Source organism: Aspergillus luchuensis, chromosome 1, assembly GCF_016861625.1.
Source record: "Aspergillus luchuensis IFO 4308 DNA, chromosome 1, nearly complete sequence".
NCBI lineage: Eukaryota > Fungi > Ascomycota > Eurotiomycetes > Eurotiales > Aspergillaceae > Aspergillus > Aspergillus luchuensis.
The window spans coordinates 2,617,128-2,629,618 of record NC_054849.1 but is presented as its reverse complement, the minus strand read 5'-3'; the positions used below and the strand labels follow the sequence as shown (position 1 = coordinate 2,629,618).

Below are 12,491 nucleotides of genomic sequence, written 5' to 3'. Positions count from 1 at the left end.
TTAGTTATAACTTGCTCCATGATTAAGCTTCTGACCTCAGAGAATGGCTGGAGTAAGACAATGTCTTGCACTGAATTGTGCAAGTATTTTGGTTACCTAGCTGCTCAGCAGCCACTACACGAATACGGATCGAAGTCTCGATCGTGCATCGCCGTTTCTGGCAACTTTCATCGACGGGGGGCCTAAGAATTGGTGATTCGGTTTCCCCGCATAGCCAGCCATCTACGGAGTATATGTAATCTAGATTGACTAGGGTGGGTTCGTTCAGTCTCGGAAATCTTGGAAACCTGGCTATCTCTCCAAGAAATTCCGGATGCGACAACTCAGCTTATGCAATCTCTCCGCCACATCTGTTTAACTCAACAAGGCCTCCAGCATATGATGGTACCGTACACAGTGTACTCCGTAACGCTATATTCGCCATAATTCATGCTCACGGTCCCCCAGGGTTGGCATTACCAAATAACTGGAATCTTGAGATGATTTTAGGATATCTACATGCAATAGAATTTCTAGTTCCAACTATTGAGAACTACTAAAAGTAAATATGAGTTTAATGTTGAACGAAATATGCAGAACATTACCGAGTACAGTACTTTTGTGCTCACCCGATCTACAAATGGAGCTTTCGGTCTGTAACTAACATACTTACTAAGACCCTTCAGTTACTCTTAGTTACTAAATGTAGATTTGATTTTGAAGACAATCAATACTATGGGTCAGGTCAGCTGTAGGCTCGGGAACCGAGGAGTCCGTGTGACCGAAGCTACCGTGGATCGTCGATGTATATCCTCCGGAGCACTAGTCAGGAACTGTAGGCCTGGAATCTCGGAAGGCGCGATGCTAGGGGTATAACTTTTTCAGTAGCTGACATTTAACCCCTCATCTCCTCCCGTTCCCTGTACTCTATTCAACCAACACCCCACCGTCGTATCGGCCGAATATCCCACCATGGGGTTGTTGTTCAACTCCCACACAAACCAGCTACTCCTGCTGCTAACGGTCCTGGCAGCACTCACATTTGTTACCTCCAGGGTCCGTCGCTATTTTATCCGCCGTGAATTTGTACGCCGCCATGGCTGCCAGGAACCGCCCAGTGTCAACAAGGATCCTTTCCTGGCACTCGATCAAATCTGGGCCTCCGTTCGAAGAATTAATCCCCGACCTCTTTGCCCGGATTCCTCGTGATGGAGTGACGGTGGTGGATCTGCAGGATCTCTTCTTTCGCTACACTATCGATTCAGCCACCGCATTCCTGTTCGGTCAATCGGTCGCCAGCCTGAAGATGGACCAGTCGGAGCTTGGCTTTGCTCAGGCCTTCAACTACTCCCAGGAGGCCATTACATTGCGTTTCATTCTGGGCCCATTAGGCAGAATCTTCCCTCACAAGAAGGCAGATAAATGTTATCGTCTATGCCGGGACTTTGCTGCGCGGTTCGTCGACGAGGCAGTCCAAGCAGCCCAGTCCGAGGGAGCCGATGGAACTTCGGAGACAAAGCATGAGAGGTATATCTTCTCTCATGAACTCGCACGACGCACGTCTGATAAACGCCGCATTTTGGACGAGCTCATGAACGTTCTGCTTGCTGGCCGTGACACTACTGCCGGCCTATTGAGCAACATGTTCTTCATGTTGGCTAAGCACCCAGAAGTCTGGGACAAGCTGCGCCAGGAAGTGGCTACCTTGGAGGGCCGATTGCCCTCGTATGAGGAGCTTCGTAACCTGAAGTATCTCCGGTGTTGCATGAATGAATGTGAGTAAACCGCTGCTGTGATTTTGCACCATAGCTCGTCTCTGACAATCTATCAGCATTACGATTGCATCCAGTTGTACCAGTAAACGGGCGCATTGCACTGAGAGATACAGTATTGCCGAAGGGAGGAGGCAAGGATGGTCGCTCGCCGGTCTTCATGCCCGAAGGGTCCACAATTGAGTACAATGTATATGCGATGCACCGGCGGAAAGATATCTATGGAGCCGATGCAGATGTTTTCCGCCCGGAGCGCTGGGAGAATGGACAATTGCAGCCTCGCTGGGAGTACCTTCCCTTCAATGGAGGTCCACGCATTTGTCTCGGTCAACAGTATGCGCTGACTGAGGCCGGATATGTCACTGTTCGCATGGCCCAAGAATTCCGGACCTTGAAAAGCCAGGATCCAGGACCGTGGGAGGAGGCATTGACCTTGACTCTGTGCTCACGGAATGGAACGAAGGTGTCTGTCACACCGGCTTGAATAGAGAAGTTTGTCTGTTGTATTTGTATTGCTTAGCTTATTGTCGAGTGCCATATCCATAGCCAGACTGTCATGTTGTTTTTAGCCTCTACTTTTGCACTTCAACCACCTTATGTATGCTGAGGGGCTTAGAAGGGGATGTGGCGGGAAAGCCCTCCAAACCCGAGTATTGTGGACACTGTAAATGACACATCACATTAACTACTAGATGAGGTTACTTATGCTTATTCTTGCTTGGATCTGGCTTGTATTATCGTCTTGATAAGCTTCTGCTCCCGTGACTCATCCCATATAGTACCGGAATCGGTCTCCGAACCCCGATTCATATACCGAGTCCGCATACAACCAGGGACACTGCTACTTTGGAACTCTACCTTTATTCCTTCCTAGAGAAATATCATAATACACGATACTTTAATTATTCTCCAGTTAAATAACCATTTAGTAGATTTTCGGGATTTCATTATACTATCTAAGAATCGGACATCTCCGGCATACCTAGTGTATCGGTATCCGGCGTGCCGAACCCCGATAAGCATGGAAGCAGACCATTCCATCACTCTCACCCCCTCTTCGCTACTTCTATTCTGTCATACAAACCAAATGCAAGATTTCCCTGGGCGGTGAATTTATTATCGTGTTTAAGCCACGAGTATACGTCTAGAATGGCCCCCCAATCATACGGACGGGTATGTTCAGCTCACCCACTATCTACATCTTGCTTACCGAGGCGGGCGAACAGGCTTGTCTGAATTGCTCCAAATCCAAATGCAAATGCGTTGATCGACCAGGAAGTCAGGGGTGTGAAAGATGTTATCGGCTGAACAAGACGTGTCTGCGAGGTACCTCAACGAGAGCGATGCAGTCCCAGAAGAACAATACTGTCGCGCGCATTGCTCAGCTAGAAGGCAAGCTGGATGAGCTGGTGTCATCTCTTCAGCCACAAAACCCACGAAGCACTTCTAGCAGTTCTGTTAGGAACTCTCTTTCTACTGCAGCATCCGATACCAGCTCCCCTGCTACATATGGAGATCATAATATCCCCGCAGCATCGGCGTCTAGTTCGGACGGCTTGGATTCTTCCCCGGAAGAGTCTCTAGATATATTCCGTACTCACATGCTTCAGTATTTTCCCTTTCTACATATTCCTAGCGACGTGCAATGGATGCGTCAGGAGCGGCCATTCCTATTTCTCTGCATTATGGCCGTAACCTGTCCCTCAATACCGACCAAGCTCGCCTTAGGGGAGAAGATCAGAAAGATTGCTACAGAAAAAATGTTCCTTTCTAGTGATCCAGGGGCAGTGAACCTCGATCTGCTCCTAGGCCTTTTGACAGTTCTAGCGTGGGGTTACGACCACTTACTACATGACACCGCAATGGGGCTGCCGCGATTTACTCAGCTCGCTATAACGGTTGTTTACGAATTGCGTCTTAACAAGCCACTTCCTGATGATTCTAATGTCCTTACTGCCGGACTCGGCGGCTGCACTTCGACGAGGGCACCAATGCGGACGCTCGAGGAGCAGCGAGCAGTCCTAGCATGTTTTATTTTGAGCTCCATGTAAGTCTAATTGCATGCCTCTATGTGATTATGCCTAACGTAGCCAGTGTATCGACGTGTCTTGACAACATCCAACCGATGCAATGGACGTCACATATGGAAGAATGTCTCGAAGCTCTGACTCGGAAAGGTGAAACTCCGCTTGACGAAGTGTTCGCTCATCAAGTCCGATTGCACCGAATTGCAAGAGAGGCGGAGCATATCCGAATTGCGTCGACAGCGGTTCCGGCAGCGTTTCACCTCACTGCTTTGCAGCGAAAGGTCAATGAGGTCAAGCAGAGTATAACACCTGACTTGCAATATAATAGTGAGTACACCACTCATTATACCATTGTCAGAACTTTGACTCATTTCTGAACAGGCCTATTCCGTGCCTCGACGTACTACACTGAGCTGAGCATCCACGGCCTCGTCCTCTCAAAGAAGCAAGACATCCCAGACTTACAAAGACTCGAAGGACTCCACGCATGTCTCGAAACAGCCAGATCAGCGTTAGACAGCTTCTTCCAGATATCACCCACCGACGACTATATCGGAATTTCGTTCCCCTTCTTCAATTATCTCGCGCGGAGCATCCTAGTCATCATGACACTGTCAACGATGAACGACCCCATCTGGGACACAAACCTGGTGCGATCGACTGTGGACGTTCTATGGATCTTGGACCACCTGATCAACGACGTGCAACAAGCCAAGGCATCGAGAGGCGAAGAAAACGAGTCAGCCAATGGATTCTTGGACAAGTCAACCAAGAAACTCCTGTCGCTTCGTGCTTCTGCATACGCCGCGCTGGTGCCGGCGAAGCCGCAGCAGCAGTGTAGTAGCGTTGCCCAAGGGGCCGAGGACGACTTGCAGGTGTTGCGCATGTTTCGGGCCTACGAACTGATGGACGCGGGGCTAATGGCTAGTTTCATGGAAGGGACAGCTATCTTCGATGGATTTTATTAGCTGATATCTATATCCCAAGTAACCCTAATCAATTCATCAACCACACCCCATCCACCCATACCAGCACCTCTACTGAAAACTAGTCGAATGTGCAATCTCCCTCATGGCCTCCAAATTCTCCCTAACCCCCTCAATCTTCCCCGAAAACCTCTTCCAACAATCCGGCCCCAACACCACCCTCAAAAACCCCTTCTCAGCAATCCCACTCGCCATCCCATTCCCATCCACCACCTCCAGAATCCTCTGCGCCGCCTTCTCCGGATCCCCCTCCTGACTCCCATCCTTCGCCTTGATCAACTTCAGCGCCGCCTCCACCGGCGTCCCCACATAATCCTCATTCAACCCTGCCGCAGGCGCCACAAACGCACTGAAGAACTTGGTCCGGAAGTACCCAGGTTCAATGAGTAGAACGCGGATCCCGAAGGGGTGGAGTTCTTTCGATAGGGACTCTGTCATGCCTGTTCCCATCCCCATTAGCATACATACATATCCACACACACAGATATTCACCATCACATCATAGATAATATAAGATAGAAAGGAAAGGTGAGTTTGACGTACCCTCAAGCGCAAACTTCGACCCCGCATAAACCGCACACCCCGGCGCACCATCCACGCCCGCACTACTACTAACATTCACCACCGTCCCGGCCCTCTTCTTCCTCATAAACGGTAACACGCCCTTCAACACCCGTATCGGGCCATGCACATTCGTATTGAATTGGGACTCAATCTCCGCTTCGCTCATGTCCTCGATACTCCCTAGCAGGGAGTATCCCGCGTTGTTGACGACGACGTCGATGACCCCGTCTGCGTGCGTGTTGATGGCATTTTGAATGATGGTGGGCGTGTCGGGGTCGTTCACGTCCAAGGGAATCCAGATCCCGCCCAGTGAGGTGATTTCGGGTTGTAGGGTCGATGCTGTGCTGGTGTTGCGCGCTGTGGCGAGGACGCGGTGGCCGGCGCGGAGGGCCGCGAGGGCCAGGGAGGCGCCGAGCCCGGAGGATGTGCCGGTTATGAGCCACGTTTGGGGCATTTTCCCTTAGGATTTGCTGGGTGGGGGGAAATGTGGTTGTAGGAGGAGGAATGTGTGTTGTCTTTATACTATGTGGTGTGGGTGGAGATGAATTCAACTAAGCTTATCTATGACGGACCCGTCGCTAGGGTATGGATTGGTGATCCTCCGGGGATTGAAGGTTAATGCCATTTACTCCGATGGGGCTGGATGGGAGGTGCGGAGTTTGCGGAGTTAGTTGAAATCATTTCCGTGGGATATGGAATATGGAAGTGGGATGGAGTGGATGTGGGTTTGGTAGAGTGGTTTCTGTTGTATGCTCTGTAGTGTATTGGGGTTGATATGCTATGTATATGGTGAATTCCATGAGGATTGTCCCTGGTATGGACAGGGATATGTGTTTGGTTGATAATGAATTAGCTGCTTGCAGGTAGAAATGGTTGATTCTTGAAAATAAGATCGGATATAGGGACTAGGCTTTACCCCTCTCATTATAGATTCGCTAAAATCTCACGTCAGATTGATATGTGGAACGAGGGATCAAGTCGATGGCTCCAATGTGGATATTACGTATACTCTGATTAAAGAAGATTGGTGCTCATGATAGCTTACGCTGCTTCTGGCTCAAATAAAACTCCATTTTTATATCTGATATCAAGTAACTCCAAACATGCACGCTGCGATCTAGATGTACTTGTAGGGGTTCAAGATTCCATTCTGTAATCGTCAGTAAAGCACCATTGATATTTGACAGTATACTCACCGGGTCGTATAGCCCCTTCAGCTGCTTCATCAACTTCACCATGGTATCATTCTGGCTGTATCCGATAAACTCCTTCTTCGCAAGACCGAGACCATGCTCGGCACTGATGCTGCCATTCCGCTTCTGGATCCACTCGTACACCCAAGGCTCAATGGCCTTCTCAACCTCCTTGTTGTACTGGCGCACCGAGATGTTCAGGTGCAGGTTGGAGTCACCCATGTGGCCGTAACCCACAACAGCACGGACAGGGAACGAATCGTCGTCGCCAACGAATCCAAGCTTCGTCAGACGCTCCTTGCAGTCCTCGACCAGCTGGTACAGCTCCGGCAGAGGAATGGAGACGTCATACTTGTAGGTGCCACCCAAGTGGCTCAGCGCCTCCGTGATACCCTCTCTCCAGCGCCAGATGGCGTGGAACTGGGTCTCGTCCTGAGCCAGGACACCGTCCGCAACAATGCCCTCACCCATGATGTGCTCCAGGAATCCTTCCAGCTTGGCCATGTCGTGCTCGGCGTTGGATCCGCTGGTCTCAACGAGACAGTAGAAGGGGTACTCGCCTTCCAGGGGATACTTGGTGCCTGTGGACTCGTTGACGAGCTTCTGGCTGCGGCCGTCCATGAGCTCAAAGGCGGAGAGAATCTCCGACAGGTGACCCTTGGCTTCCTGGTAGGCCTGGCGAACCTGGTCGTAGCTCTCGAGACCAAAGTAGGCGACATTGACGGCCTTGGGGCGAGGGGGGCACTGGATGGACACACCAGTGATGATACCGATGGTGCCCTCGGAACCAATGAACAGCTGCTTCAAATCGTATCCAGTGTTGTTCTTGCGCAGGGTCGACAGAGCGTCGACGACGGTTCCGTCAGCCAGAACAGCCTCCACACCAAGGACGGTGCCGTGGAGACTGCCGTAGCGGAGGAGACGCAGACCACCAGCGTTGGTAGCCACATTGCCACCGACATGGCAGGAACCCTTGGCGCCCAGATCCAAGGGGAACAGGTGGTTGCGCTCAGCGAGGTACTGATCGGCAACCTCCAGGATGACACCGGCATCGACAACCAGCACACCGGAAGCCTCATCGAACGAGCGAATCTGGTTCATGCGAGACAGGTTGACGACAATCTCGTCAAACACCGGCACGGAGCCGCCAACCAATCCAGTATTGCCACCTTGAGGAACCACCGCCAACTTCTTCTCGTTACAGTATTGCAGCACCTTGCTAACCTCCTCCTTTGTTTGGGGCTTGAGAACCAGTCTCGTGTGACCGCGGTACTTGCGCATCCAGTCGCTGTTGAAAGGCTCGATATCGTCGGCCGCGTCGGCGGTAACGCCATCGATCACGGCGGACTGGGCGCCCAGCAATTCCTTGAAGAAAGCAACATCATCGGCGGAGATTTCGGCGAACTTGGGATCCCGCTTGAGGTTGGGGTAGGCGTTGCTGGTGTACTTGATCTCCTTGGTCGCATTGGCCGCGGAGGTGACGCTGAAGGCGCGGGCGGCAGTGGTCGCGGGAGACGGGGCGCAGACGGACAGAGGACGCAGCAGAGAGCGAGGCTTGGGCACGCGAGCCCGTCGGAGGGCGACGGAGAGGTTCCTGGCACCGGACATGATGGGTGGTGGTGGTGAGGAAGACGGAGAAGAGCCAAAGGCTATATCTGAAAGTCTAAAAAGCTTACCGGTCGGAGTTGTGGAGGTCCTCCGGCGGTGCTTCCGTCCCGTCGGAAGGGCGGTATCGGCCTGTACGGCGGAGATCTCGGTTTACCCTATGCGCCCTGGATTGGAATGCTGGAGGGGAGGATGACAGTTTGCCGCGGATAATCGGGATGAATGGCCATTATAATGACGATGCTCTTCTTGTTTGACTTGGGATTGAGTAACCAGTGACGTTATGTTAATATCCCTTGATATTGAGTAGCGCGACCGGGATATGTGACTGGTGGAAAGATGAGAATTCCAGTTGTATGGGGTTGGACCAATTGATGCAGTATGAAATGGTAATTCCAGATAGTCCCTCATTAATTGACATTCAAGGCCAATGGAGTGTCATGATAACCAATTGTGATAGTATTGTTGGTGGATGAAACTGAGGGCAAGGGACTTCCCAAAAAGGAATCGAGGCAAAGCACGAGGTGCCAAGCCCCGCATCAATGCAGCCTCACAAATAGAAAAACAGTACATTCGTCTCAAGTCCAGTTGGGGATCATTGTGCCTGGCCCATTACGCTGTGCCTCGACCCAACCATCCCGATCAGTTCACCGTAACAGACCCTCAATTGCCCACCCACTCTTCCACGAAGAAAATAGAACAGTAAGAGACTCACCCGTCGTTACGTCATGAAGATGCCCCGCAGTTGACCAGCTACCAGAAACATCTCTTCAGCGCGTCATTGTCCCCCCTTCTTTTGATCTCTTCTCACCATGTCCTCTACTGAGACGCAATTTGGAAACATGTCGACCACTGTTCTTGTCACTGGTGCTACCGGCCTTCTAGGCCGACAGGTATTCAATACCTTCAAGCACTCCGGCTGTTTGGTCGTTGGTCAAGGCTATTCCAGAGCCATACCTCCCACGATACAGAAGGCTGATTTGGAAAAGGAGGAGGACATTAAGAATCTATTAAACGAAGCGAAGTAATTCAACTCCTGACTACGACTTCCGCCTTGCATCTCACACTCAATACCCCCATCCCACACCCGCGTTGTTCACGAATTCAATCTGACTGATGTCCGTGCCCCTGCAGACCTCAAATTGTCATCCATTGTACGCCACCTCCTGCTTGGAAATGCAGCCAACCTGCATCAAGTCGCACGCTGACCATTCCGCTCCAGGTGCCGCAAACCGTTTCCCCGACCTGTGCGACCAAAACCCGGACCAGGCGCGTCGGGTCAACGTTGACGCCACCCGCATCCTCGCAGAAGAGACCGCCCGCCGTGGTGCCCTGTTGGTCTACATCTCGACCGACTATGTCTTCCCCGGCAAGGAGGGTGAGGCGCCTTACGAGGCCGATGCGCAGACCAACCCGCCCAACCTCTACGGGCAGTTCAAGCGGGATGGCGAGTTGGCCGTGCTGGAAGCCACCAAGGACACTGGGCTAGGAATCGTGCTGCGGGTGCCCGTGCTGTATGGAACTGCCAAGGAGAACTCGGAGAGCGCCGTTAACACCCTAATCGATGCGGTGTACAAGGCCCAAGATGAGAACGCGGGAGTGAAGATGGACGACTGGGCCCAGCGCTATCCCACCAACACCGAAGACGTTGCACGAGTGTGCCGTGACATTGTAATCAAGTACGTCAAGGAGCGGCAGCGCATCCAGGAGCTTCCCAAGATCCTGCAGTTCTCATCGGAGGACCGGATGACCAAGTACGAGATCTGTGAGAAGCTGGCTGATGTGCTCGGACTGTCGCTGGTTGGAATGGTGCGGAACAAGCAAGGAAACGACCCGAATGCGAGTGTGCAGCGGCCCTACGACACTCACCTGTCGACCAAAGCGCTGAAAGAGCTCGGCATTGATCTCCGGACGGTTGACTTTTTGTCGTGGTGGTAAGTTATTCCTTTCCTTACTGGGATCATCGTTGGTGCGTAGTCGAGGGGCTAACGTCGGACGCAGGCGGAAACATTTGGGAGCGTACAAGCATTAAATTGAGTGAATAATTTAGTCTACTAGTAGTATGGAGCCCCATGCTGCGCAAATTGTCTAGCATGAAATCACGCGCGCTGCTTGGTGTCTGAAACAAAATGAAACAACCGATGATCATCCCGGGGAACGGATCCAGCTAAGGTGTGTAAGAGTAGGAGCTGCTGTAATTGCTTGTTGAAGGCTACATCCATTGTTGATATATCGGATGCTCAATCCGCCGTTGGTCCCACTCAACAGTAGTATAATAATCTAGAATCTGGTAGGTCGTTGAAGATGTATAAATTGAGAATGTATCCTAAAAGTCGCTTCATGGATATAGTGAAAAGCTAAGGTACACAACCTACAAAACAACATTAACGGTACCTCCTAGAGCGACTTGCCTTTCGCGTCGCCTTCAAAGTAAAGAATTCCGTGATCCAAAGCAAAGACACAACAAGCAAAACCACCCCAACTCCAAGAGGAACCACAACTTTCCAAAATACTTGAACGTCCCCAACTTTGATGGCACTGCTTTCTCTGCTCTCCCCTAGATTCATTATCGAAGCGGTCACCGAAACTGGTGAAACCAACCAGGCCCACAGTGCCAGAATCAGTAGCAACATGTTTCGGTATCTTGAACGTGATTTCTCAAAGTCATCCTCGATTGACTTCAAAAAGCCCATAATCCTTTTAACTCGTTTGTTCAAGCGACAAACGGCCTTCTGCAGGTAGGCGAAGTCGTTAGCTAGGTCCGAGTAATCTGGCAGACCGGTGAGCTGCTCTCGAGCTTTGCAATACTCTTCAGCTTCGTGTATAAATTGTTCGTACGGCTCAATTTTAATCAGATCACTGTGTAATCCAATCAGGTCTGCTTGGAGCCTTGCAGAGAGACTGCCATTTGGATCTGGATATAGGGGATCCAGGAGGGAGGGAAACTTCCGTCTCCGTATAATAACCTCCTTCTGATAATACACCTCCATCCAGGATAATTGCAAGTGTTTAGATTCAATCTCAGCCACCCAGAAGCAACCGATCAATTGAAGAACGTCGACGAATAGAAGGCTCGGTGATGTCAATGCGGCATTACGAAAATCATCTTTCTCGAGATGGCAGGTGAGGTGGTACCAGAGGATCTCCTTAATGGAATAATTGGATTTTGGAGCTCGTTGAGGCCGTCCTTCCCATTCTTTTGAGATTTCCAGATTATCCATGACGAAGCGTTCAACAAAGCGTGGCCTTGGAAGGAACTCTCGGAATATATATGAAAAGCCTGGCTCGCAGACCGGTATCCTGCTACTTTGGTTCTTCACCACAATGACACCTGTTGAGTGTTACTACTTCCGGAAGACAAATCTTGGAGCTGTAAGCCACTCACCTATCCACGGTATATCCCGTGATGGGGTTTCAGTTTCACCCCTGGCCCTCTTCCGCGCATGCTGGTTTTCCCATACGGTGAGATTATTGCGTAGACCGATTGAGTTGGCGCAAATTGGAGGCCCCGGTTTGGCATCACCACAAATGGGATAGGACGTTGATAGTGAACTATAGCCATCCATATTTGGGCCAACACAAACCTCAGAGCTACCTGGTGTTGGCTCTCTGTGGGCAACAAACCGAAAGCAAAAATGCTCCTGCTGCCTCGCAGGCCTTGGTAACGGCCAAAGCTGCTCTAGCAGGCTGTCATCTCTGTATTGGACGCTTGGTTCACCGGGTCCAATATCTACCTTTCCTGACCCAAACCACGACGGACCGACCAGGAAATCTGCCCAAAACTGAGGATCAATTCGCAGTTGCCCTCCGAGCTCTGCGATCATCCTGGGAGTGGGGTCTTCCAAGACTATGAGTATCGGACTTGAACCATCATCCACTTGGGGCAGAACGTCTTCTAATTTTAGGTCACGCTGCACGGGTGGAACCTTGTTCGGCCTGACGAGCACGATTGGGAAAGTCTCCCTCTCCAGATATAGAGGATCCTGCAGATAAGCATCGAGATAGGATAATCCAGGCCACTGGCCTGCGAGTCTCTGGACATATTCTCGATATTCGTTGGCTAGCTCACTGAAACCACTGTATGGGTTCAGTTGACTGTCATGGGATGGTGTGGGAGTGCTGTTCCCATTGGACATCTCAAGGTCTGTTGCGGGCTTTACCCGCACCTTCCTAAACAGGGTATCTGTCGTCCGCATCTTCTGCTCTTCGCGAGCCGGTTTGCTTCATCTTCTCCCGAACTAGCTTCGCGATGAAATAAATCAACGATTTACATTCTTCTAGCTCGAATATATGCTTTCTTTTATAAAATGCCACCCGAACCGAGGTGACCAAGCACGATGTATGAGTCGAGACGCCTTTGATTAA

At 51.0% G+C, this 12,491-nt stretch overlaps 6 protein-coding genes across 6 annotated transcripts; 3 read left to right on the top strand and 3 right to left on the bottom strand.

The window, feature by feature from the left end:
- Positions 1-1,075: 1,075 nt before the first annotated feature.
- AKAW2_10903A (cytochrome P450) lies at positions 1,076-2,235 on the top strand (the record flags this gene model as incomplete). The annotated part of the gene is made up of 2 exons (XM_041692357.1): positions 1,076-1,754; positions 1,811-2,235. 2 exons carry the CDS (start codon positions 1,076-1,078, stop codon positions 2,233-2,235), a joined length of 1,104 nt encoding a protein of 367 aa, XP_041537623.1.
- Positions 2,236-2,926: 691 nt separating this feature from the next.
- On the top strand, positions 2,927-4,746 carry AKAW2_10902A (fungal specific transcription factor domain-containing protein; the record flags this gene model as incomplete). Its single annotated transcript, XM_041692346.1, has 3 exons — positions 2,927-3,798; positions 3,846-4,105; positions 4,160-4,746. The coding sequence occupies 3 exons, from the start codon at positions 2,927-2,929 to the stop codon at positions 4,744-4,746; spliced, it is 1,719 nt and encodes a 572-aa protein (XP_041537622.1).
- A 69-nt stretch (positions 4,747-4,815) lies between these two features.
- Positions 4,816-5,782, bottom strand: AKAW2_10901S (putative short chain oxidoreductase/dehydrogenase; the record flags this gene model as incomplete). The annotated part of the gene is made up of 2 exons (XM_041692335.1): positions 4,816-5,204; positions 5,308-5,782. 2 exons carry the CDS (start codon positions 5,780-5,782, stop codon positions 4,816-4,818), a joined length of 864 nt encoding a protein of 287 aa, XP_041537621.1.
- A 663-nt stretch (positions 5,783-6,445) lies between these two features.
- On the bottom strand, positions 6,446-8,129 carry AKAW2_10900S (FAD-binding oxidoreductase; the record flags this gene model as incomplete). The annotated part of the gene is made up of 2 exons (XM_041692324.1): positions 6,446-6,478; positions 6,525-8,129. 2 exons carry the CDS (start codon positions 8,127-8,129, stop codon positions 6,446-6,448), a joined length of 1,638 nt encoding a protein of 545 aa, XP_041537620.1.
- An 809-nt stretch (positions 8,130-8,938) lies between these two features.
- AKAW2_10899A (dTDP-4-dehydrorhamnose reductase family protein) lies at positions 8,939-10,158 on the top strand (the record flags this gene model as incomplete). Its single annotated transcript, XM_041692311.1, has 4 exons — positions 8,939-9,150; positions 9,261-9,280; positions 9,349-10,060; positions 10,128-10,158. 4 exons carry the CDS (start codon positions 8,939-8,941, stop codon positions 10,156-10,158), a joined length of 975 nt encoding a protein of 324 aa, XP_041537619.1.
- Positions 10,159-10,510: 352 nt separating this feature from the next.
- On the bottom strand, positions 10,511-12,322 carry AKAW2_10898S (uncharacterized protein; the record flags this gene model as incomplete). The annotated part of the gene is made up of 2 exons (XM_041692300.1): positions 10,511-11,457; positions 11,512-12,322. 2 exons carry the CDS (start codon positions 12,320-12,322, stop codon positions 10,511-10,513), a joined length of 1,758 nt encoding a protein of 585 aa, XP_041537618.1.
- Positions 12,323-12,491: the final 169 nt, after the last annotated feature.